General features: G+C 49.9%; 1 protein-coding gene across 8 annotated transcripts in view; it reads left to right on the top strand.

Moving 5' to 3' along the window:
- Positions 1–17,187: 17,187 nt before the first annotated feature.
- Positions 17,188–24,253, top strand: part of ANK1 (ankyrin 1) — a 244,111-nt gene continuing 237,045 nt past the window's right edge. For 5 of the 8 annotated variants that reach the window (XM_007962308.3, XM_007962300.3, XM_007962298.3 and 2 more), the window contains exon 1: positions 17,189–17,502. In XM_007962308.3, the coding sequence (XP_007960499.3) occupies positions 17,377–17,502 (126 nt within the window). In that variant the 5' untranslated portion in view covers positions 17,189–17,376. Of the gene's footprint in view, positions 17,503–24,253 lie in introns of all 8 variants that reach the window. The other 3 variants (XM_073018046.1, XM_037983538.2, XM_007962305.3) reach the window with 1 other exon arrangement.

Genomic DNA, 24,253 nt, shown 5'->3' with positions numbered 1-24,253 from the left:
GGACACTGTATAGAAGAACATTGTGAAACTCCCTGCCCTGTTCTGTTTCTCTCTGACCACCAGTGCAGGCAGCCCCTGTCACGTACCCCCTACTTGCTCAAATCAATCACGACCCTTTTATGTAAAATCTTTAGTGTTGTGAGCCCTAAAAAGGGACAGAAATTGTGCACTCAGGGAGCTCGGATTTTGAGACGGTAGCTTGCCAATGCTCCCAGCTGAATAAAGCCCTTCCTTCTACAACTTGGTGTCTGAGAGGTTTTGTCTGCAGCCTGTCCTGCTACAATGCCTGTAATCCCAGCACTTTGGGAGGCTGAGGCACTTTGGGGTGGATGGCCTGAGGTCAGGAGTTCAAGACAACCTGGCCAACATGGTGAAACCCCATCTCTACTGGAAATACAAAAATTAGCTGGGCATGGTGGCGGGCACCTGTAATCCCAGCTACCTGGAAGGCTGAGGCAGGACAATTGCTTGAATGCAGGAGGCAGAAGTTGCAGTGAGCCGAGATGGTGCCATTGTACTCCAGCCTAGGTGACAGGAGTGAAACTCCGTCTCCAGACAAAATGTAAGGCTTTCACATGTCAGAGAAGCAGAAGTGCATACAGGACATACAATGGAAAGTTTAATTCCTTTCTCTGCCCCAACTCTTCTGTTCCCTTCCCCATAGCAGAAAGTTCCCATGTGTATCTCAGCAGAGACAGACACAGCTGTCTGTGAGTATGTCCACGCCACCTAGCTCTCCTCTTGTGTTTGAGTACACAGATGAAAGACTACTTTCTTCATCTGATTTGTATCACCTATTCTATGGGATCATCTTGTTCTTTTTTTTTTCACCTTTTTGAGACAGTCTCACTCTGTCACCCAGGCTACAGTGCAGTGGCGTGATCACAGCTCAGTGCAACCTCAACCTCCCAGGCTCAAGCAACCCCCGACCTCAGCCTCCTGAGTAGCTGGGACTACAGAGATGTGCCACCATGCCCAGCAAATTTTTTCATTTTTATTTTTTTAAAGAAAAGGTCTCTCTATAATGCCCAGACTAGTCTTGAACTCCCAGGCTCAAGCTATCCTCCCGCCTCGCCTTGGCCTCCCAAAGTACTGTGATTACAGATGTGAGCCACAGTGCCTGCCCACCTTGTTCTTTTAAAGGCTTCATAGTACTCCATTGCAGGGATGTGTCTTTATGCCTGTAGGCTAATGCAAACCACTATTAACTTTTTCCTGTAACCTCCTAGGTTTTTTCCTGTTAAGCAACTGGTGGGAGCATAGGTGCGGAATTCCCCCACCCCCGACACATTTCTGTGCACTGGGCTATGCAACAGACGTGTTCAGTCAGCACATGGATGAAGGATGGGACCTCTGCCTCTGCATGCCTGTGCCATCTCTTAAATTCTCTGGGCCTGCACCACCTCCCTGCCCTCTGCGTGCACTTTCATTCTGCTCCTTCTCACTGAGGAATGAGGGGGCCTGGCTGTGAAGTCTTCGGAACCCCATTCTGTGATATGTCTTTCACTTTCCCTCTGTCACAGCTGGACTCAAAGGAAGCTGCGAGGGACACCTAGGGGACTGGAAGCTCAGGCATATGTGATGGGCACAGAGGTTTCTGTGGGCTGATCTGGGAGGAAGATTCCTCCCTCCCCTGACTTCTCCCCTTTCCTAGAGTCACCACTCGGCTGCTCGGGGCTCACACCAGCCCCTGAGGGCAAAGCTGGGAGCCCACAGCGGCAATCAGTAACTCTGTGAGGGAAAAATGAAAAGGTCAAGAGAAGTCCAAAGTATTTGTAAGCATTTTACCAAAGAAATGCCAAGACAGCTGTATCTACCTTGATGTAGTACAAATGCCCTAAATAATATTATAGGAATTACAATTTGTAAGTCAAATCACATTTTATGAGCACGAAAGGAAAACCACCACTAAGGAAATGCACATTGAATCCTTAAAAATAAAGAAAAAAGAACTTTTAGTAAAACCATCACCCTTCCCTTTGGCCCTCTGCCTTTGCTTGATATTTTCGGCATTTACACTTGTTATCTGTTGAGTCTTCTTAAAGCAAGGCCCGCAGTTGCAGAAAATTCACTGGAGGAAAAAAAAAACTGCATTTATGTCTCTCAGGGTGTGTTTTTAAATACCAAACAGAAGGGCAGGAGGGAAGAAAACGATGTGCCTTCTGGAGCCACAAAAAGGTTAAGAAATGAAAAGGCTGTTTCACAGTTGGCAGGAGGAAGAAAGTGACAGGGAGGAAGCAGCCTGCAAATGAACGAGCAAAAGCGTGGTTTGAATGACCGTGACAAGTGTCTCCGAGAATGAGTCCATGTTCAGAGCTCACAAAGAAATCTTCCAGAAAATAAAGAAAAAACTAGGAACATCAGGATGCTCCAGAGGCCTTGCAAAAACAGCTGTGGCTTTAATTAATTGATCGAGTCAATATACATTAACTATAGATGTTAATGATGTTATATTAAGATAGTGGCTGCCTTACCAGGCTTTGTTAAAGGCACAGCGGATAAGGCAGAAAGTGAAACAGACAAGACTCCCTGCCTTCCTGGGGCTCACACTGCAGCAGGGGACACAGGCCAGGAATTCAACGCATAATTAAACACACAGTGTGGCAGACAGACAGTGATGAGTGCCCGAGGAGCAAAACCCAAGCAGGAAGGGGAGCTGAGGCAGGCCAGATGGAAGGTAATGGGGCAGGGGTACGGGAGGCTGTTATGTGCTGAGCTGTCCCCCCAAAAATCCATGTTGAGATCCTCACCCCCACCCATCAGAATGTGACTGCATTTGCACACAGACCTTTAAGTGATTCGGTTAAATGGCATTATTGGGGTAGGTCCTAATGCAATAGGACTGGTGTCCTATGAGACAAGATTAGGACCTGCACGCACAGGGGGAAGGCCACGGGGAGGCACAGGGAGGAGACAGCCTCTGCAAGCCAAAGAGGGGGAAGCCTCGGGGGAAGCCAGTTCCGCTGACACCTTGATCCCGGACTTCTCAGACCCAGAATTGTGAGAAAATGGTGTCCGAGGTTGCAGGCACCCGGGCTGTGGTAGTTTGTTATGGGAGCCCGAGCAGACCAATAGAAAGAGCTCGCTGTGAAAGGTAACTTTTGGGGCTGGGCGCGGTGGTTTATGCCTGCAATCCCAGCAGTTTGGGAGGCCAAGGTGGGTGGATCACCTGAGGTCAGGAGTTTGAGACCAGCCTGGCTAACATGGCAAAACCGCATCCCTACTAAAAGCATAAAAATTAGCTGGGTGTGATGGCTGGCACCTGTAGTCCCAGCTACTGTGAAGGCTGAGGCAGGAGGTTCACTTGAACCTGGGAAGTGGTGATTGCCATGAGCCAAGATCACACCACTGCAGTCCAGTCTGGGTGATAGAGCGAGATTCCATCTCAAAAAAAAAAAAGAAAAAAAAAAAGAAAGTTAACTTTTGTGTGATGCTCAGAGGGAAGTGAGGGAATGTGCCAGGCAGAGGGTGTGGGGAAGCAGATAGCAGGTGCAAAGGCCCTGAGGCAGGAGGTGCCCAGACAGCCAGCAGGGCAGCAGGTGGATTACAGAGCTGGGAGGTGGCAGGAGCAGGTTTGGCTTTTACGTTTTAGATGGGCAAGTGTTGGAGGGTTTTGAACAGAGGAGTGAGACATGGTCTGATCTAATTTGAGCAGAATTGCTCTGGCTGCTAATTGGAACAGGCATCATGTAGACAAGGGGGAAACAGGAACGAGTTAGTGGGTTGTTTACACTTTAGGAGAGAGAGGATGGTGGTGTGAACAAGGGCAGGGCAGAGAGCACCCCTTCCAGATGCAATTGGAAGGTGGAGTCAGTGGGACTGGCTGACAGATCACATGTGGGATATGAGAGAAGAGTTAGGAGAACTGTGTTTTGCTCTGAACAACTGGAGGCATGAAGCTGGCATGGCCTGGGATACATGAGATAGTGGGAGGAGCCAGGGGTAAGACTCAGCTCTGGGCATGTTAGGTCAGAGAAGTGGGTTGGAAATCCAGGTGCAGGTGTGAAAACGGTAGGTGGCCATTAAACTTCAGGGAGGGTATGGCATGAAGATGTGCAGGCGGGAGTGGCCAGCTGATGGATGTGTCTAAACCACCAGATGGTGAGAGCATTTCGAGTAGGCACAGGAAGGAATGGGGTGCAGGGACAGTGCCCTTGGATGCCCAGTACTCAAAGGCAGGGAGTGAGAAGGAGCAGCCAGAATGGTCAGAGGAGAAACACACAAGGTGGGTCTCAGGCACCAAGGGCACGCTGTGCTGGAGATGGGGGAGTGGCCAGTGACCAGCTCTGTTGAACGCTGCTGATGGGCTGAGTCAGATGGGACTGAGCATGGCCTCTGGAGCCATGGGTGGAGGCCTGATGAGGGTGAGAGAGTAGGAGGCAAGGAATCAGAGGCAGCTAAGGCTAAAAATTGGGTGAAGAAGTGAAAACAGCAAAGGTTTTTTTTTGTTTTGCTTTCAATTTTTTGGAGATATGGGGTCTTGCTATGTTGCCCAGGCTGGTCTGGAACTCCTGGCCTCAAGCGATCCTCCGAATTGGTCTCCAAAGTGCTGGGATTATAGAGGTTTTAGGAGATGGAAGGGAATTGTTGGACTAGGTGCTCCAAGGCCAGAGTGGGCTGTGGCTCCTTTCCCTGTCTCACCTCCGCAGACTCTCTGTGCAGTGCACATGCACTGGTGCCTACCCTAGAGCCACTGTGCTAGGTGCTCTGGACCCTGGAGACCAAGGAGTGGAGGTGTCAGCCCCTCCCAACCCCACTCCACACCCCACTCCCTTCAGTTGGCTGCATGACCTGGTTCTGGGGACTGAATCTGAGCCTAAGTGCCTCGGCTCCTAGGCTGACTCATTTCCCTTCTCCTGCCCAGAGCAGCTGTAGTCTGCAATGGGCCCTGGGCTGGGATGGGGGATCTGTAACTCCCGTCCATCCTGTGCACAGACAGTCCAGCAGGACCAAGTCCCAAGGAGCACACTCAGGTGACATCAGGGCTGGGCGCTCAACTGTGCTCCGCAGCGTGCCTCCTGCGACCCGCTGGCTGTGGCGGTTGAGTGAGATAATGATCTCAGAGCCCAGTTGGTGCCTGGCACCTGGCAGGGGCTCCAGGAGTGATTGGTGGATGACAGGCAAGACTGAAGGGCACTGAGGGAGGGGGGCAGGCACACGACTGACTTGTGATGGGTGTCCTCACAGACGGGGGGCATCTTCCCAATGGGTTCCGGGTTCCAGCAGGGTCATCTGGAGATGGCTCTGCAGCCAGTGAGCCTTGGAGGACAGGGAGACCTGCAGGGGAGGGAGTGGGCCTGAGTCGATGCATGTGGCGCTTCAGCTTCATACGAGACTGGGTTGGGGTCAGCAAGCCCTCTTCCCCGGCTGGAATGAGGGCGGCAGGGGATGAGACTAGAAGCCAGGGAGGGGCTGAGCCAGGAGCCTCGACTCTATTGGCGGGGAGAGGAAGCTTGCTGCTGAAGGCTTAATTCAGGGGAGAAGAGAGCGTGAGGGGTTGAATTGTGGCCCCCCCAAAAGATGCTGCAGTCCCAATCCCCAGGACCTGCGACCATCACCTTGGAACCAGTCATTTAACTTGGTGTGTAACATGTCATTTGGAAAAAGTGTCTGTTGATCAAATTGAGATGAGGTCATTAATGTGGGCCCTCATCCAATGTGCCTGGTGTCCTTTTAAGGGGACATTTGGACACAGGGACAGATGCATCAAGGGAATCTGATGGGGAGATGCAGGGAGAAGACACAGGCTTCCATCTCCAAGCCAAGGAGCACCTGAGCCACGAGGAGCAAGCAGGGAGGCCTGGGACAGATGCTTCCTTGCAGCCTTGAGGAGTGACCTTGACCTTGACTTCCAGCCTCCACACTTGGGAGACACCTCTGTTGTCCTCCCCGCCACTCCCTGACAAGCTGCCACAGCAAGGGGTGGGGTGTATGGGGAGATTTAGGAGGTGAGGCGGCTACCCTACAGTGACACACAGAGGCAGGGGATTTGGCTGATGGGGTTAACAAGCAAAAGAGACTCTCTGCCCAATGTGCAAGAAGCTGGTGCTGCGACACTGGGCTTTTGAGAAAAGAAAGTTTTGATTGCTAGTGGGCTAACAAGGAGATAGGCATCCAGCTCACATCTGTCTCCAAGTGCTGGCTTTCAGGCAGGAATTTTATTAGAAAATGTTAAGGGAGTGGATTCTGGGATTAGTAGGTGATTGGTGGAGGGAAAAAGGAGGTCTGGAAAGTTCTTACACCTGTGCAGTTGTCTCTTCATGCCTCCTCATGGGTCCCATGTGCAAATTCTGAGGAAGTTAGTGTGGCATATGCAGTGGAAATTCAGGCTGTGACATTAGCAGGTGGGCTCTGTGCAGACTTAGTTGGCCATATTGGTTCCAACCAATTGCAACCAGTTTTAAAATCTCGCAAGCAGAGGGAGTTTCAGTGTTTCCGGAAGTTGTCTTTTCTTATCTGCTATCCTGAAAACTCAAACATTTCTATTAGTCATTAAGTTTTTTTTTTTTTTTCTTTTAAGCTCTGGGGCACGATTTCAGTGGGTGACAGCCAAAGCCCAGGGACACTAGTGGAGGGCCCAGGGAGGGGCAGTGGCCATGGAACAAGAGGAGAGTGATGTCTGGGGTGAGCCGATGGACGCCAGTGTCCATGTGTAGCACAGCCACGTGGCTTGGAAGATGGGACTTAGGCACCAACGATGGCTCCATGCAAGACTGGGCCTGCAGACTCACCCTGGTAGGGAGGGACGTCCCTCAGGAGCTACTGGAAGGAAACTGGCATGGAAAGGGAATGAGGAGCTCATGGATGGAGTAGGATTAGGAAAATACCACTGTGAAATAATAAGAAATATGTACATTGTTATCTGGCCCTGGTTTCTGACATACAGCTCCTAATATTGCTGTAGAAAGGGGTGCTGGAAGAATCTTTTGTTCTAATATTTGCCCTTTGACCCTGGTTCCTGACACAGAGTTCCTAATCCCTTGGGAGTTCCTGGGTGATCGGAGCATCTGTTGTTCTAATGAGGTGACTGTTGGTGGGCTCTGGACGGCATCAGGATGGGCTGGTTGCCAGGGTGCTAAAGGTCAAAACAGTACTTGCCTTTTTTGGAGAGGCACTGACATTGGAGGTAAGAGAGAGCACACGGGGGTGGGTGGAGCTGGAAATGTGGGCTTGGGCTGGGTGGGTTCACAGAAGTGTGTATGTAAATTGTATACATGGGCCGGGTGTGGTGGCTCACGCATGTAATCCCAGCACTTTGGGAGCCGAGGCAGGTGGATCACCTGAGGTCAGGAGCTCGAGACCAATCCGGCCAATATGGTGAAACCTCGTCTCTACTAAAAATACAAAAATTAGTCCAGTGTGGTGGTGGGCACCTATAACCCCAGCTACTGGGGAGACTGAGGCAGGAGAATAGCTTGAACCCAGGAGGCGGAGATTGCAGTGAGCAGAGATCGAGCCACTGCTCTCCAGCCTGGACAACAGAGCAAGACTCCATCTAAAAAAAAAAAACAATTAATTAAATTAAAATAAATAAATAGTATGCATGCAGGGGAGAGACCATGAGCCGTGGCTGCAGTCTATCCATAGCAGTTGAATCAGTCTGAATTTTCATAAGATCCTTAGGTGCTGTGAGTACATGTGTAAATTTGAGAACTTTGAAGAAAGTTCTCTGAACTTTGAAGAAAGCCTCTGAAATCGAGTGAGTAAGAAGACTGGGGGCTGTGAAGGAGAGGAAGCGGGGCTCCCTGGGATGCCCAGGTTTCTGCCTGGGTTAACTGGGGACTGAGGAGCCAGGAGGTGACTTCTGATGGTGCACTGGGCGGACTCCTTGCCTCAGTCTTCCGAAAGAGGTCAAGGCTAGAGTTATAGATCTGGGCATGCGGGTGCTAGTGAAAGCCAGGGCTAAGATCATAGAGGGAGAAGGTATAAACTGAAAAAGAGCCCAGGCAGAAGTTTTATTAGTGAGCCCTATAGAAAGCATTCAGGAGCTGGGAGGAGAGCAACAAGAGAGTGGAGTCTCAGGAATGGGGGAGATACACCGCCAGGTCAAAGGCTCCAGGGAATCAGATCCAAATGTGTCCATAGGTTCCATGGTGGCAAGAGAATCTGGAGTGTAGTTGGGCTGCACCTGGGAGTAACAGGCTGGAGGAGCTGATGACAGGCACAACATGGGGACGCGGTGAGATCAGGGCTCTCTGATAGCCCAGTTTTCTGAGGAGGTGAGAAGGAGTGGGGTCCAAAGGTATCAAGAAGGGTTGGATGCAGACATGTTTCGGTGGTGCAGAAGGGAGGGCACTGAGCCCACACAGCCCATGACTTCCATTTCCCCTCCAGAGTTGAAGGCACTGTCACCACAGAGGGGCAAGGTGGTGGCCACTTTGGGTGGGAGAGTGCAGAAGAGGGAGCAGTAGGGGCCTCACCCACACGCAGGCCTGAGGACCCAGCCAGCCTTCCCTTTCCTCCCCTCCCTTCCTTCTCTCTCTCTCTCTTTTTTTTTTTTTTTTTTTTTTGAGACACAGTCTCTGTCTGTTGCCCAGGCTGGAGTGCAGTGGCACCATCTTGGCTCATTGCAACCTCTGCCTCCTGGGTTCAAGTGATTCTCCTGCCTCAGCCTCTCAAGTAACTGGGATTACAGGTATGCACCATCACACCCAGCTAATTTTTGTATGTTTTAGTAGAGATGAGGTTTCATGATGTTAGTCAGGCTGGTCTCAAACTCCTGACCTCAGGTGATCCACCCGCCTTGGCCTCCCAAAGTGCTAGGATTACAGGCAGGAGCCACCATGCCTGGCCTTACTCCAGCACTTTCTACGAATCTGGATGTAAACCCTCTTCCTGCTTTTCTGTTTTTCTCTGAACACCTTGGCTTATAGGCTCTTTTATCTCTTCAAATTCCACCCTGGAACATGCAATTATGAAAAGGACAGATTGCTGTTGTTGGTAAACCTTGGACAGGAAATTAGGAATCCGTGAGCTCAATATTCACCTTTGCTATGAACTCCTGACATTATTTTGGTCAGCATAGGGGAGGGTGAAAGCTCTCCTCAAATATTTGAAGGGCTATCACACAGAAGCAGGGCTTGAATAATTTCAGTGTAGCATTAGATGGCAGAGCAGGGCTGGTGTGCACACACCTGGGGAGATGGCTTGAACCCTGTGGGAAATGGACAGAAGCCCTCTTGGGGAGTGGTCTGGTCTGGGAATGTGAGAGTGAGCAGAAGAAGCCTCCCATTTGGGAAGTGCAAGGCAGTTCTTTCTCATTGTGCAATTCTAATTTTCCATTTGTCTTCCTGTTTTATCCTCTATATTCATGGCTCCTGGATAACCTCTCCTGGATCAAACTTGACCTGAACACCTATAGGATGTGGCATTGGACTGGATGGCTGAGGCCCCACAGCCCTCTGCCCTCAGAGGAGTCAGGACTGGTAGACACTAGTTGGCTCCTTCTTTCCTGAAAGGGATTAATGGTACATGGACAGAATCTTCCAGGCCCACCCTCAATTTAGGATGTTTGTTCTAAGTAGCAATGAAAGTACAGTCTCTAAAGATTGACAGTTTTGTTTCAAATCTGAGGTCCATGACTTAGTAGCCATTGATCTTGAACAAGTTTTTCATTCTCTCCGTGCCTCAGTTTCCTTATCTGTAAAATGGTGATGATAATGGCATCTGCCTCATGGAGTTGTTCTTAGGGTTAAATACGCTTAGAAGAATGCCCGGTGCTCTCATTATGTTTTAGCTATTTATATTATTTAGTTCAAGAGGCAGCTTTTATCTTGGGAAGCTTTATTAATTATTAATGATGTTTCTTTTAAAAACACAACTCAGTCTAGTTGCATAAATGCATACACTCAGGATGGAACTGGGAACCAGATGGAAATCTTAGGGAAGAAAGCAGCAAAGATATAAAAATGGACTCCATTCCCCTTTACTTAGCAGCTAAATAAAAAGGCCCCACTGAAATACAGAATTTCCTTGAGTAATAAGCATCCCTATATTAAAAAAAAAAAGAAGAACTGGGGCTGTCTTCTGTACTAGAGTTCAGACCCCCTCTCCACACCACTTCCCTGCATGTTGAGTGACCAACTGTCCTCACCCACGGGTTAGTGACCCCCACTGTGGGTGTGTGCCAGACTCTGTGGCTCCCAAGAAATGATCAGAAGAGCCTGCGAATGAATGGTGGGAACCCAGCAGGGACACCTCAGTGAGGGGTGTGGCCGCAGTGGAGGAGGTGGCTCTTCGGTGACCACAGTGGGGCAGTCTTTTGTCTCTTGATGCTGTGTGGGGGTCACTGTGGGTTCTGTTTCTATCACTTTGGAGGAATAGGTTGGCCTTTTGGTTGCCTGCCTGGGGATATTATTTTATGCAGCTAACTCAGGTTACTAATACTTCTACACTCAGGAAAACCAGCTGAGTCACTGTCAAAATCGGTCACCTGATGGTTCCTTTTAGGTCAGGCCTTGCATTAGGCAGATTGGGCCTGAATTCTGACTCTGCTCCATCAGAATGTGACCTGGGGGAAGTCACTTAAACACATGCAGCCTGTCTTGGTCTGTTCCTGTTGCTATAAAGGAATACCCAAGGCTGGGTCATTTATAAAGAAGAAATGTTTATTTGGTTCACAGTTCTACAGAAAGTGTGATGCCAACATCTGCGTCTGGGGAAGGCCTCAGGTTGCTTCCAGTCATGGTGGGAAGGGAAGGAGAGCCGGCGTGCAAAGAGATCATACAGCGAGAGAGGAAGCAAGAGAGAGGGGAGGGGCCTGGCTCTTCCTAACAACCATTTCTAGTGGGAACTAAGAGTGAAAACTCACTCACCCACAAGGGAGGGCATTAATTGTCCCTTCATAAGGCAGCCACCTCCTCGGCCCAAACACCTCTCATTAGGCCTGACTTCCAGCTTTCGGGATCAAATTTCAACAGAGGTTTGGAGAGGACAAACATCCAAACTGTGGTACAGCCTTGGCTTCCTCATATGGAAAACAGGGCCATCAGTGCTTTTGTTATGAGAAATCAATGTTTGATATATGGTCAGCAATGCTTGGGGCACAGCAAAGAATCTTGTCAGTGAGTGGTTATTATGATGCTGCTGCTGCTGATGGTGATGATGATGATGATAATGATAATGATGTTGGTGATGGTGATCCTGGTGATGATGATGGGGATGATGATGCTGGGGATGGTGATGGTGATGATGATGATGCTGGTGATGGTACTGGTGATGGTGATGCTGATGATGGTGATGCTGGTGATGGTACTGGTGATGGTGATGCTGATGATGGTGATGCTGGTGATGATGATGGTGATGATGATGATGATGGGGATGATGATGGTGATGATGATGATAATGATGCTGGTGAGGGTGATGCTGGTGATGATGGGGATGATGATGATGGTGATGGTGATGATGTGGATGGTAATGATGAGGATGATGATGCTGGTGATGCTGATAATGGTGATGCTGGTAATGATGATGCTGATGATGGTGATGATGCTGGTGATGGTGATGCTGATGATGGTGATGCTGGTAATGATGATGATGATGGTGATGATGCTGGTGATGGTGATGCTGATGATGGTGATGCTGGTAATGATGATGGTGATGATGCTGATGATGGTGATGCTGATGATGGTGATGCTGGTAATGATGATGGTGATGATGCTGGGGATGATGATAGGGATGATGATGGGGATGATGATGGTGATGATGATGATGGTGATGATGATGCTAGTGGTGATGATGATGGGGATAGTGATGATGGTGATGATGATGAGGGGATGATGATGATGGTGATGATGGTGATGATGATGATGGTGATGGTGATGCTGGTGATGATGCTGGTGATGGTGATGATGGTGATGATGATGCTGATGATGTTGATGCTGGTGATGATGCTGGTGATGGTGATGATGGTGATGATGGTGATGATGAGGATGATGATGATGATGATGATGATGATGGTGATGTTCATGCTGGTGATGGTGATGATGGTGATGATGCTGGTGATGATGCTGGTGATGGTGATGACAGTGATGATGATGCTGGTGATGGTGATGCTGGTGATGATGCTGGTGATGGTGAAGATGGTGATGATGATGCTGATGATGTTGATGCTGGTGATGGTGATGATGGTGATGGTGATGATGGTGATGATGAGGATGATGATGATGATGATGGTGATGCTGATGATGGTGATGCTGGTAATGATGATGGTGATGATGCTGGGGATGATGATACGGATGATGATGGGGATGATGATGGTGATGATGATGATGGTGATGATGATGCTAGTGGTGATGATGATGGGGATAGTGATGATGGTGATGATGATGAGGGGATGATGATGATGGTGATGATGGTGATGATGATGATGGTGATGATGCTGGTGATGATGCTGGTAATGGTGATGACAGTGATGATGATGCTGGTGATGGTGATGCTGGTGATGATGCTGGTGATGGTGATGATGGTGATGATGATGCTGATGATGTTGATGCTGGTGATGGTGATGATGGTGATGATGGTGATGATGAAGATGATGATGATGATGATGATGCTGGTGATGTTCATGCTGGTGATGGTGATGATGGTGATGGTGATGATGGTGATGATGATGCTGGTGATGGTGATGATGGTGATGATGCTGGTGATGGTGATGATGATGCTGGTGATGGTGATGATGGTGATGATGCTGGTGATGGTAATGATGGTGATGAGGATGATGTGAATGATGATGATGAGGATGATGATGCTGGTCATGATGCTGGTGATGGTGATGATGGTGATGATGATGGTGATGATGACAGTGATGATGATGATGTGAATGATGATGATGGTGATGATGATGCTGGTGATGATGCTGGTGATGGTGATGATGGTGATGATGATGCTGGTGATGTTGATGCTGGTGATGGTGATGCTGGTGATGGTGATGATGGTGATGGTGATGATGGAGATAATGATGATGGTGATGATGATGATGATGATGGTGATGGTAATGATGGTGATGATGATACTGGTGATGGTGATGATGGTGATGATGATGGTGATGGTGATGATGATGATGTGAATGATGATGATGAGGATGATGATGCTGGTCATGATGCTGGTGATGGTGATGATGGTGATGATGGTGTGAATGATGATGATGGTGATGATGATGCTGGTGATGATGATACTGGTGATGGTGATGATGGTGATGATGATGAGGATAATGATGATGGTGATGATGCTGGTGATGTTGATGCTGGTGATGGTGATGATAGTGATGGTGATGGTGATGATGGTGATGGTGATGACGGGGATAATGATGATGGGGATGATGATGCTGGTGATAATGGTGATGATGATGGTGATGATGAGGATGAATATGATGGCGATGATGCTAGTGATGATGATGATGATGGTCTGTTGCAATGGGGAGTGTGGAGAAGCGTTGCATCATCTTTTCTCTGAACAGGAGTGAGGAAGCTCCTCTGGCTGCTGAGATGCTGGTGTTGCCCTGGTGCCTCATTTCAGTAGGAACTCAGCTAGAGCTCCCACCATTTACTTATCACTCTCATGGTGTCCGGATCAGCCTGTTAGAGGCTTCGGACCATAGCTTCAATATTACATTCCCACTTTCTCTTTCTCAGCCTGAAATCTTCCCAATATATAATAGGATACAGGGGAGCTACCTCATAAGTAGACCAGGGACATCACCAGGACTCTCATTGTACCCCAACTGAGATTTTTGAATATTCAGGGCCACAGTCACCACTCTAAGTGTTGATATGAGGGGGACTCAGGCAAGACTTTCCTATCTACCAAGTGCTGTCTGCTGTTCCTTAAGGATAATATATTCCCTTTGAGTCAGGGAGATTATTGTTTCTTTCTAATCTTCAAAAGGCTTCTATAAAGATTTAGATCTACAGGAGGAATCAGGGTTCTGGGGCTGAAGGAGCCTTAGACACAACTAGTCCATGAAGAAACTGACACTCTGTACAGCGCTTGATGTTTTACTGAAACATTTAACGTTCTCTTTCTCTTCTGGTCCTCCTGACAATCCTTCGAAGGAGGTAATATCAGCATTCTTGTTTATAGATAAGGAAATGGAGTGATTTAGTGCAGTGCAATGGTTAAGACTCCACAGCCAGCTGCTCAGGATTCAAGTTCTGGTTCCGCTATATTTTATTTTATTTTATTTTAATTTTATTTTATTTTATTTTATTTTATTTTTAGAGACAATGTCTTGCCCTGTCACCCAGAATGGAGTGCAGTGGTGCAATCATAGCTCACTGCAGCCTCAAACCCCTGGGCTTAAGTGATCTTCCCACCTCAGCTTCCTGAGTAGCTGGGACAATACTCATGAGCCACCATGCCTGGCTAATTGTTTTATTTTTTGTAGAGACAGGGTCTCACTATGTTGCCTAAGGTGGTCTTGAACTCCTGGGCTCAAGTGATCCCCCAGCCTCAGCCTCCCAAAGCACTGGGATTACAGGCAGCTCCATTATTTACTAGCTGTGTGACCTTGAATAAGTTACTCAGCCTCTCTGTGCCTCATCTTTCCTATCTGTAAAATGGTGATAATGCTTGGTGCAATGCAAATGCTGCTATTTTTTTTTTTATGATTATTCCTTAAACCAGGACACAGTAGACCTGTGAATTTCTTCAACACATCTTTATCGAGCCCCTACTATTTGTCAGGCACTATACAAGTGCTGCAGATACCAGTGAGCAAAACCAGACACTACCCCTTCCCTTATGGAGATTCAAGTCTAGTGAGAGAGCTATGCATGAATCCAATCAATCACACTAATGTAAAATTACATATGTCATGAAGGAGGCACACATGATGTTACTGCAAGAGGATAGAGTCAGTCTGGGGACCCCAGGGAAGTGAAGACCGCAGTGAAATCTGATGAGTGAGTTGGAGTTAGCTAGACTGGGGATGGGGGTGGAGAGGACACAGGGCAGTCTGGGCAGGGGCCATCAAGGACACAGCAGCCTGGTAGAGGGACGACATGGACCTGCTCAAAGCCTGCTGAGGCTGGAGCACAGGGACCAGCACAGACCTGGGCGAGATGAGTCAGTGGGTAGGAAGGGTCTGATCATTCAGGTCTTCATAGGCGGTGTAACAGATTCTGATCTTCAGGAGCAAAAAGGAAGGATGCTAAGTGGAGAAGTGACAATAGCCAGATCTGTGATGTGCAGTCCATCCTGCAGCGGAGGGTGGACAGGTGGGTGGCCAGAGGGAATGGAGACATGACTGTGAGGAGGCCCAGGGGAACAGTGGCCCTGGGGCCCGTGCTCAAGGAAGAGGGCTGTGCTGGAGATAAAATACGTGAGTTGTCGGTAGGTTGATTACAGCCCAGGCCAGGGGGTGAGTTGGCCTGGGGAGACAGTCTAGAGCTGTGCTGTGTAATAGAGTAACCACTAGTCAAATGTAACTATTAAGCCATTAAAATGTGCTGGGTCTGAATTTAGGTATGCTGTAAGTGTGAAATACACACTGAATGTTGAGCTTAGTAAAAATGTGAAATGCCTTATTCATAATAAATCCACTGCATGCTGATGAAATATTTTGAATATATTGAATTAAAATGTATTATTAAAATTCATTTTACCAGTTTCTTTTCTTTTTCTTTTTTTTTTTTTTTTAAAGATATGGCTACTTGCAAATTTAAATTCCATATGAAATTGGGATTTGTGGCTTGCACTGTGTCCAGAGTGAGGAGACTTCAGTCCAGGACCCAGCCCTGGGAAATCGTCTTCAAAACAAGGCGTCTGCCAGAAGAGTGCAGGTGGAGAAGGGGCTGGAAGGGCAGAGACGTGGGGGAGGGGGGTGGTGGGAGGCGGGGGAGGTCCTGTGAGGCCGCGCTTGCGGGCTGCAGGGGTCAGAGGCAAGGCCCAGTTGCTCCCAAGTTTGCACAGCGTGGGGCCCAGCTCGCAGGCCCAGGACGTCGTTCTCTGCAGCTTGGTAGACGCCTCCTTTCTGGGCTCTAGCCTGGCTGGGTAAATGTCTACAGTAAGCCCTCAGCTTAGGGAAGGCAGAAGGAGGCAGACTATTTCATAATAACTCTTCTCCAAGTCTCAAATATTGTTTTTCACAACTCCTTCCTTAGCCGTTTGTGGAAAAAGAGCTCATCCCACGAGATGGAGAGATAGTGGGTGGGCGGCAGCTCCCGAGCCGGGGACCCCGGCTGGCTCCTGTGCCGCGTGACGGGGTGGTTGGCTGAGCCCGAGGCCCCCTCCGCCTGCCGCAGGCTGGGTTAGCGCTGCGGACCCGAGTGCAGCTCTTCTCCGCGGGGCACGGGCGCAGGCGGCGTCCCCAGGGAGGGGTGCGCGGGAGCGCCGGGGATGGAGGGCGGGCGGGCCTGGAGCGGGGACCTAGTTCCACTTCTGTCCCAAAAAGACTCAAAGGAAAACAATTTACTTGATCCTGGACACGTTTTCATCTATAATTGGGAAATATGCAAATGAAAAGGCCCACATGGCCTGAAAGGGGCAAATCAAGCTCCCAGCGCGAGACTCGGGGAACTGGCATTCCCCAGGGAGCCCCGGAGGCGCGCGACCCCCGCCGAGGGCGCCCGGGGCGGAACCGCGCGGCTGGCTTGGGGGTGGCGCGTCCGGGCCCTCAGGGGCCGCCGCCCGGGGCGCCCCAGGCCCGCCCCCCGCCCTCTGCCGCCCGCCCTCCCGGCAGAGCCTCCGCTCCCGCGATGTCGCCGCGCTCGCCGCCGCCAGGCGCGCTGGTCCGCCGGGTCGACCCGGCGCGGGGCGCGCCGCCCGCCGCAGCCTGCCCTCTTTCCCGGGCTTGGCCCTGCGGCCCGCGGCGGGGTCCGGGGTAGATCGGCCGCTTTGTTCCCGCCGCCCGACGGCGAGGGGCTCTGCAAAGGCGGAAGCCCGGCGCTAGCCATGACCCCGTTCGGACGCCCAGCGCGCCCAGCCTCGTCGCTCCGGCCGGGCCCCCGGGCCTTCCCGCGCTGAGTGCCCGAGTCCGCCCCCTCCGCGGCCGCTCACCGCCCGCCGCCGCCGCAGTACAAGCCGCCTCCCCGCCCCCGCCCCCCCGCGCCGCCGCCGCCGCCGCCGCCGCCGCAGGAGAGGGAGGGAGGCGGAGGGAGGGAGGCGGCGGGCCCAGCCCAGAGCCCGTCCCGGGCGCCGGCGAACGAGCTGCGGCCGCGGCGGCAGCGCCATCCCGGGCCGCGGGCAGCCGCCCCTCGTCCTCCGCGCCCGGAGCTGCCTTCGCCTTCCCGCGGCCCCGCCGCAGCCGGCCTGCGGCGCGCCACGGACGCTGTCCCCTCGGCGGAGCAGAGACCCCTTCTCCTTCTTAGGGGGTGTCGTCTCTGGGATCGCTGAGCGCTAGGGGTTCAGGAGGCGGGGACGGGAGCGCCGTGACACGCCATGGCTCAAGCGGCCAAACAGCTGAAGAAAATCAAAGACATCGAGGCGCAGGCCCTCCAGGAGCAGAAGGAGAAGGAGGAATCCAACAGGAAGCGGAGAAACCGCTCCCGTGACCGAAAGAAGAAGGTAGGAGGGGGCGGCGGTGAAAGCGCCGCGGCGCCTGGAAGTGGCTGCTGGGGACAGGGGTCGGGCGGCCCGGGACGCGTTGGGGCGCGGGGCCCGGTGCGGCGGAGTTGGGGGCACCCGAACGGGGAGGGCTTGGTGGGCGCAGAGGAGGGACGGAGGCTTCTGCGCGGCCGGGAAGGGGACAGGGCAGGAGGCTGGAAGGGCAGAGCGGGGTGGCCGGGAGGCTGAGGGCGCGCAGAGCCGCCCGCCCGCTGCTCGCGGAGACCTTTCAGAACCCTGGACAGCGCCCGGCAGGCCCGCGGCGCTCTAGGACCAACTTTCCCGACCTTGCCTACCGGCCGCGGGTGGTGGGCTGCCCTGCTCGGGCGCGCCGCCCCCGCTGGCTTTCCAGGAGAGCTGGTTTGGGTAAACGCGGCTCCAGTCTCCGGGGGGGCAGATCTGCCCGGCGCCTCCCTAGGTGATCCACTCTGGCGCGGAGACCTTCTTTCCCAGGTGTCTCTGAACTGGAGTGGGGCTCCTGACCTTCCTTGACCCTTCTCAGGGAGCACCTTTCCTGACCCTCCGGATCTGGTAGCGGAAAAGAAGGCGCCTTCTCCTCTCCTCGGGGCATTTGGCAACATCTTATGCTCAGGTCACTCAAGATGAGCCACCCATGACAGGGAGGGGAAGTTCCTTTGGAAGCCAGGCACTGGTGCTCCAGCCTGGCCCGAAGGCCTGGTCAGAGACCAGCTCTGTCCATGGGCAGGCATCCCGGGTATTTCTGTGTCGGAGTGCCGAGACAAGATAGGCCTGTAAAGACCCAAACCTCCAGGGGCAACTGTTGCTGTTTTTAGCCCTTTTTGGGTCTGGGGTCCTCTTACCCCTGATCAAAGCACCTTGAGAAACACCTTAGGTCAGAAACACCTTTGATGGTGAAGGGAGGGTGACAGAAGTCAGGGTGCCTTAGAGCCACGGAGGAGGCCAAGAGTACGTGGGTGTAATTCTGGGAATCGGAGATGCTGAACTCTGGCTTCAGGAGAGCCATTTTCACCCGAAGAAGTCGATGTGGGGCCCAGCCTGCACTGCTGCCTGGCAAGGAGTTGGACCCCTCAGGCTTCCAGGGAGAGGCTCTGGCCTTGGTTGAGAAAGAAACACGGTTTCTTTCCCTGAAACTGTCTCATTCTGAGAAAGAAGTTTGGAGCCTGTGGCTGACAGCAGAGTGTTGGGGAGCAGGCTGTCTGTGGGCCACACACCCCTTGACAGCTGGTCAGCAGACCAACATCCATCCTCTTCCTAGAGATGTTCTCTGATTTCAAAGGAAGTAACCAGCACTCTCTAGGCTTTCCTGTACCCTTCCAAAACCGACGTCCCCACCTCCCTTGAGGGATTGCCATCTTGTGTGTAAATAGTAGTTTCACAAAGACACCACCCCTTTAGAGGACCAAAAAGGGGCCTTTCCCAAACGGATGATGAATCAGAGTTTGGGTTGGTGCCACCGAGAGAGAATCTCCTCAGGTCCCTCTGTGGGGGTCTAAAATACCAGAGCCCATCTTGTGAGTCAGGCAGGGGAAGTCTGGCTCTACGCTGCGATGCTCACCCACTTTCTTGGCGTGAATGTAAACTTCTTCTCGGTAAGGAGTGCTCTGTGTTTCCATTCCTGCCTCCTGCTTTTGGAGCCAAGGCGCTCCTCTTCGAGCTGCTCACTCAATGTTCTCATCCACCTCTCTCTCCCAGGCTTCCTTCTTGACGCTCCTGACACCATAAATCATTTTTTGAAAATAGTCAAAAAACCCTCTCCCACCCCCTCTCCTGTGATTCCTTTCCATTCTGTGAAAATTTCCTTTAATATAACTCTGAATTCTGAATATGTGTAATACACACATATAAAAGTGGTGATTTCAATATTCTTTTTGCTTCTTTGGTCTTAATCTTTACATTCATAGTAAACCTCATTTCTTTTTTTTCTTTTGGTGATAGATGATAATATTTAATATATTCCTCCCCCCAAATGGTGTTATCTTGTTTTACTAGCCGGTTGCAGCATACTGCGTCAGTAAGCGTTCAAAAATCTTCCATTCAGATTTTCATTATTTTATGCAGTATCCTGGGTGCTATGATTAATATAATGATAAGAAAATTTTCATTTAAAGTGATAGCAGTGACGCAAACTATTAGGACAGATTCTTTGGGTGCGGGGAGATGGTATGGGGTGGGATATAGGGATGCTTTGTTCAGTTTTTGTAAGGGCTATGAGTTTTCTCAGCCATTGGGATGGTCTTGAGGGCCATCTCAGAGAATAGAGTTACAATTTATAGCAAAATTGAAAATCACAAGCAGATGGAAAGCTCTAGAGGGAAAGGTGAGGGAGGCAGTGCAGAAAGGAGCATTTGAACAAAGCTTACACGGGGCCTGGTGAGGCAGAGGGCCTAGGGCTAACTCAAAGGTTCATATAAGGTGAAGTCTAACTAAGCCATTTTTCATGAAGGAGATAATTTTTCAAGGTGAAGTGTATTAAAATCAGGCAGCTGAGGACTTTACAGCTGCTCACACAGACTACAGAGTGTGTGGACCCAGCCTCCGTTTCTTATACCAACACGCAGAAAGAATCTCATACATGCAAACAAACATTTTATTCCAGGATATTGGTCTCTTGTGTGGATAGATAGCTGAGCCAAGGGCATTCTGAATTAACTCAAAGGAAACGTGTTTGTCCCATGGGTAACCTACTTACCAGGGACTGACTGAGCAGACCGCATCCCTCCCGTTTGTAGAAATAACCGCGGTTGTAACTTTGGCGACGGTTGCAGTTTTTACAGTTGATGATATTGTGTGGGAAGGCACTTGCTAAGGGGTGCTGTGTGCGGCGGGTGGAGGAGGCTGGTGTTGTGACGCACTGACTGACACAGATAGAAGCTACCTCGACACAGGGAACTGAGCTAAACTCTAGAGCTCTAACAATTCCTGCTTCTCATGGGGCTTCATTCAGTGCTGTGCATGTGCAGAGCCAACCTTGTCAGCCACTTGCTGTTGTAGCTGCAGCTTAAAAAAAATCAAGCATTTATGATATTTACTGATAAGTCCCTCTGCTTTTGAAGGTTGGAATGGAAATAAATTGCAAAGCATGTGTAAAGCAGGCATTTGCATGAAGAATGATAGCTTTTGAGGGCTGAGGGAGCCTGTGGCATAAGAATGTGTGTGCTTTTTATGTTTACCCAGAGCTTGAGGGTAGGAGGAGAAGAGGACAGGGAGGTGGGAGGAAAAGTGAGGCAGAGGATGGAAGAAGGCAGAATTCAAGGAAGGAAGAGTGGATAGGGAGAGGAGCGCTGACGCCTTGGCCCTGAGTGACAGGTTCACACTAAGCCGGCTACCTTCAACACTGTGAGACCCCAGGGTAGTGTTTACTCAGCTGTCTCCTTGTCCCTAGTTATGTTCACCTACTTCATCCTCTGATGGTGAAAGAAAAGGACCATGTCCTATTCATAGCTATGTACCTGACACCTAGCTCAGTACCTGACACAAGCAGCAGGCAGTGGATGTTGGTGGAGTGAATGGTTGAATGAGTGAATTAATATAATATTAATCTCTGCTTGCCCAGATGTTGTCTTGGTTGCAGGCATGTGTTCCAGTGAATAATACACCCTTTGACTGACTGTCTTTTGGGGGCATCTGGAAAAAGCCTGATCTTTTTTCCTTTTCTAATCATTTTCAAAGCAATAGAGATTTGTAGGCACGCAGTGGAACCATCTAATCTTTTGGTGCACTGAATTCCACCACGGAGCATGTAGTTAGTTCCTTGCAGGGTCTCTGCTACACTAAATGTCAAGTGGGTTTAGACATTTGTAACAACAACAGTGTTTGCACAGTGTCCCAAGGAGCCAGGCACTCACAAGGAGGGATGGAGGAAGAGTGCAGGAAGAGAGAAAAAAAAGCCCAGATGTGGAGAGTGGCCTCTGCCACTTAGCTGTGCAGGCAGCTCCATCAGTCTTTCCAGTCTATGCAGCAGTAATCGAAGAGCCTGCAGCCTTCCTCTCTCAGCAGGAGGAGACCCTGCTCCTGGACAGGAGAGGGTTTTTTGTGGATCCAAGGATTGGAATCACAGCGGAGATTTGGGGTGGGGGCATCTGCGTGAGACTGGAGGATTGACTGGGAGGCTTGGTGGGTCTGGAGGTGGGGAAAGCGGGATGGAGGGAGGAAAGTGAGGCATTAGAATCATATCGGCCCATGACTCTCATTTGCAAAAGCAAAAGGCCTCAAATTTCAACTTCTGCTGTTATCTCCAAAAGGTTTCATAAATCCAATCCAAGCGATCGCCGACAGAATTGAAAGAGAACGGTGCTCATCACACATCTTTAATCTGGGTCCTGCTGCTAAACCATTTCACTAATATATGTTGTGGCATTAATGGATATTTATATGTAAAGCCTCAATTTGGCTTTTGATTAGCATATTTATGTTGTATTGCATGTGAATTATTAGAGCGTTGGTTTCTTTGTTGCAAGCCTTTAAAACATACCACAACTTTGGTATCCCTGCTTTGGCATTTCTTCTTATTTTAGTACTTTGGGAGCCTCAATAAATGGAGGTGGGCCTGCCCCTCTGGAGCTCTGGGAGATGCCGGCAGGGGCTGAAGATGTGGGAATTTTCCCAGCCTGCTTCCTGTCCATTTTTTCAGTCCAGCTCCTCCCTCCTTGCTGCAGAGGTAGCAGCAGTGGGGGCTGCTCCCAGGAGCTCTCCTCACTTCCCAGCCATAGGCTAGACCAGGAGAGCAGGGTTTTGAGGGCCAAGAAGATGTTACACTCTGATTTTCGGCTGCTGCTCCACCTCTATGAGGGGTGGCTGTGAGGAGCAAGTGATATGCAAACCATCTAGTGCAGGACTGTCTCAGAGCAGGTGCAGCGGCAGCCGAAATTCAGAACCTGGAGCAAGTCACCTCCCTGGGCAGGGGACACGAGCCAGCTTCCAGTGTCTCCCCATTTCTTTTGCTCACCCCAGCAAAGGCTGCTGGCTCACCAGTTCTGCTCCTCTCTTCTCAATGTGGCAACACTTAAAAAAAAAAAAAACCATCTGAGGCTTCTTCCCCGTTTTCACAATAAAAATGAGCGCGTAGTGGCGAGTGTGTCCTATGTACAGGCACTCTTCATCTGTGTTAGCTCGCCCCTGCGTCTGCTTTGGCAACACCTTTGAATAGGCAGTCCTGTCATTGATTCCTTGCTCCTTCAATGTCAAAGCCCATCACTGTCACCTGCAAGAAACCTTTCATATCTGCCCCCTCCTCACCCCCACCCCACCGCTCTCTCTGCGCCTTTCACACATACACACGTGCACATGCAGAAGTTCTTGTTTTATCTCTTCTACTAAATTGTGAGCACTTTGAAGCCAATGCTTCAGTCTTTGTACATAACCATTCACTACATATCTATGGCTTGTAGAATTGGTTGAAAAGCTACATTTAACTAGTACAGGTTTTTTTTCTTAGTTGTTCTTTTTGATTTTAGAAAGTTGACCCTAAAAAATTGGTACCAAGTAAAACTATGGTTTCCCCCCACCTTGAATTATTCTGACTGAAATAAAATCTATTGTCACTGTTTTTTCTTTTCTTTTCTTTTCTTTTTTTTTTTTGAGATGGAGTCTTGTTCTATCGCCCAGGCTGGAGTATCGTGGTACAATCTTGGCTCACTGCAACCTCCACCTCCTGGGTTCAAGTGATTCTCCTGCCTCAGCCTCCAGAGTAGCTGGGACTACAGGTGCGCGTCACCATGCCTGGTTAATTTTTGTATTTTTAGTAGAGGTGGCATTTCACTATGTTGGCCAGGCTGGTCTTGAACTCCTGACCTCAGGTGATCCGCCTGCCTTGGCCTCCCAAAGTGCTGGGATTATAGGCATGAGCCATCACGCCCCCACCCAGCTAGTATTTGTTTTTTTGAGAAAGGCAAATCAACTTTGCCTGGTTCTCTATCTCCATTTCTGGTTCTTGAGAAGCTCAAAAGTCCGCCTCTGAACACTGGCTTGAAGTCGGCTGCCCGGGTTCCAGTTTGAGCTCTTGCATGTATCAGCTACGTGTGCATAATAAGCCTCTGAATTTCCTCCAACCTCAGTTTGCTCATCTGTAAAATAGGGATGAGGATCAAATGAGATAATAAATGAGAGCGTGCTTTGTAATTTTTAAAATTCTCATATATTTAATTGATTATAGCTAATAATATAATGATTGTTCATAAAGTTATTATTTCTAATAAATCCTTTACCAAGGTTCATGCCTGGCCTTCCAGTGGCATTGTGAAGTCTTGAGGTTTGCTGGGGAAGGCCAGCTTGTTATTCTTTCAGTACGGAGAAATGAGAAAAGGATACTTTATATCATATCTTCATTTCATTTTCAGGAAAAAAATGAATTTTCTATTTGGACAGGATTTTTATTGCAGACCTGCTCAGTAATCTGCATGGATTCAGTCGACAACTTCCAGGTGGGCCTAGATACTTGCAAGCTTTATTGAAGTCCTGTGTGGCACCTGTGCTGTATATCAGAGGGGAACATAAAAGGGCTTCCTAACTTTGCTGAGACTCCCATGGCTGTTAGATGAACAGGTAGTAAATCTGGGTGTGAACTGTCACAGATAATGGAATGTGTGGTGTTGTGGGGAGACCAGATTCCTCTGGCGGAGACTCTCTGGATCTTGGGCACACAAAGCACAGCACATTTTCCAAGAAAGGAAAACTTGCATTGGAGACACTCAAAGTGAAAGCAAAGATGTAATGGCCAGCCAATTAAAAAAAG

This window comes from Chlorocebus sabaeus, chromosome 8, assembly GCF_047675955.1.
Source record: "Chlorocebus sabaeus isolate Y175 chromosome 8, mChlSab1.0.hap1, whole genome shotgun sequence".
NCBI lineage: Eukaryota > Metazoa > Chordata > Mammalia > Primates > Cercopithecidae > Chlorocebus > Chlorocebus sabaeus.
Note: the sequence above shows the minus strand (reverse complement) of the source record. Positions and strands in the feature narration are given on the sequence as shown.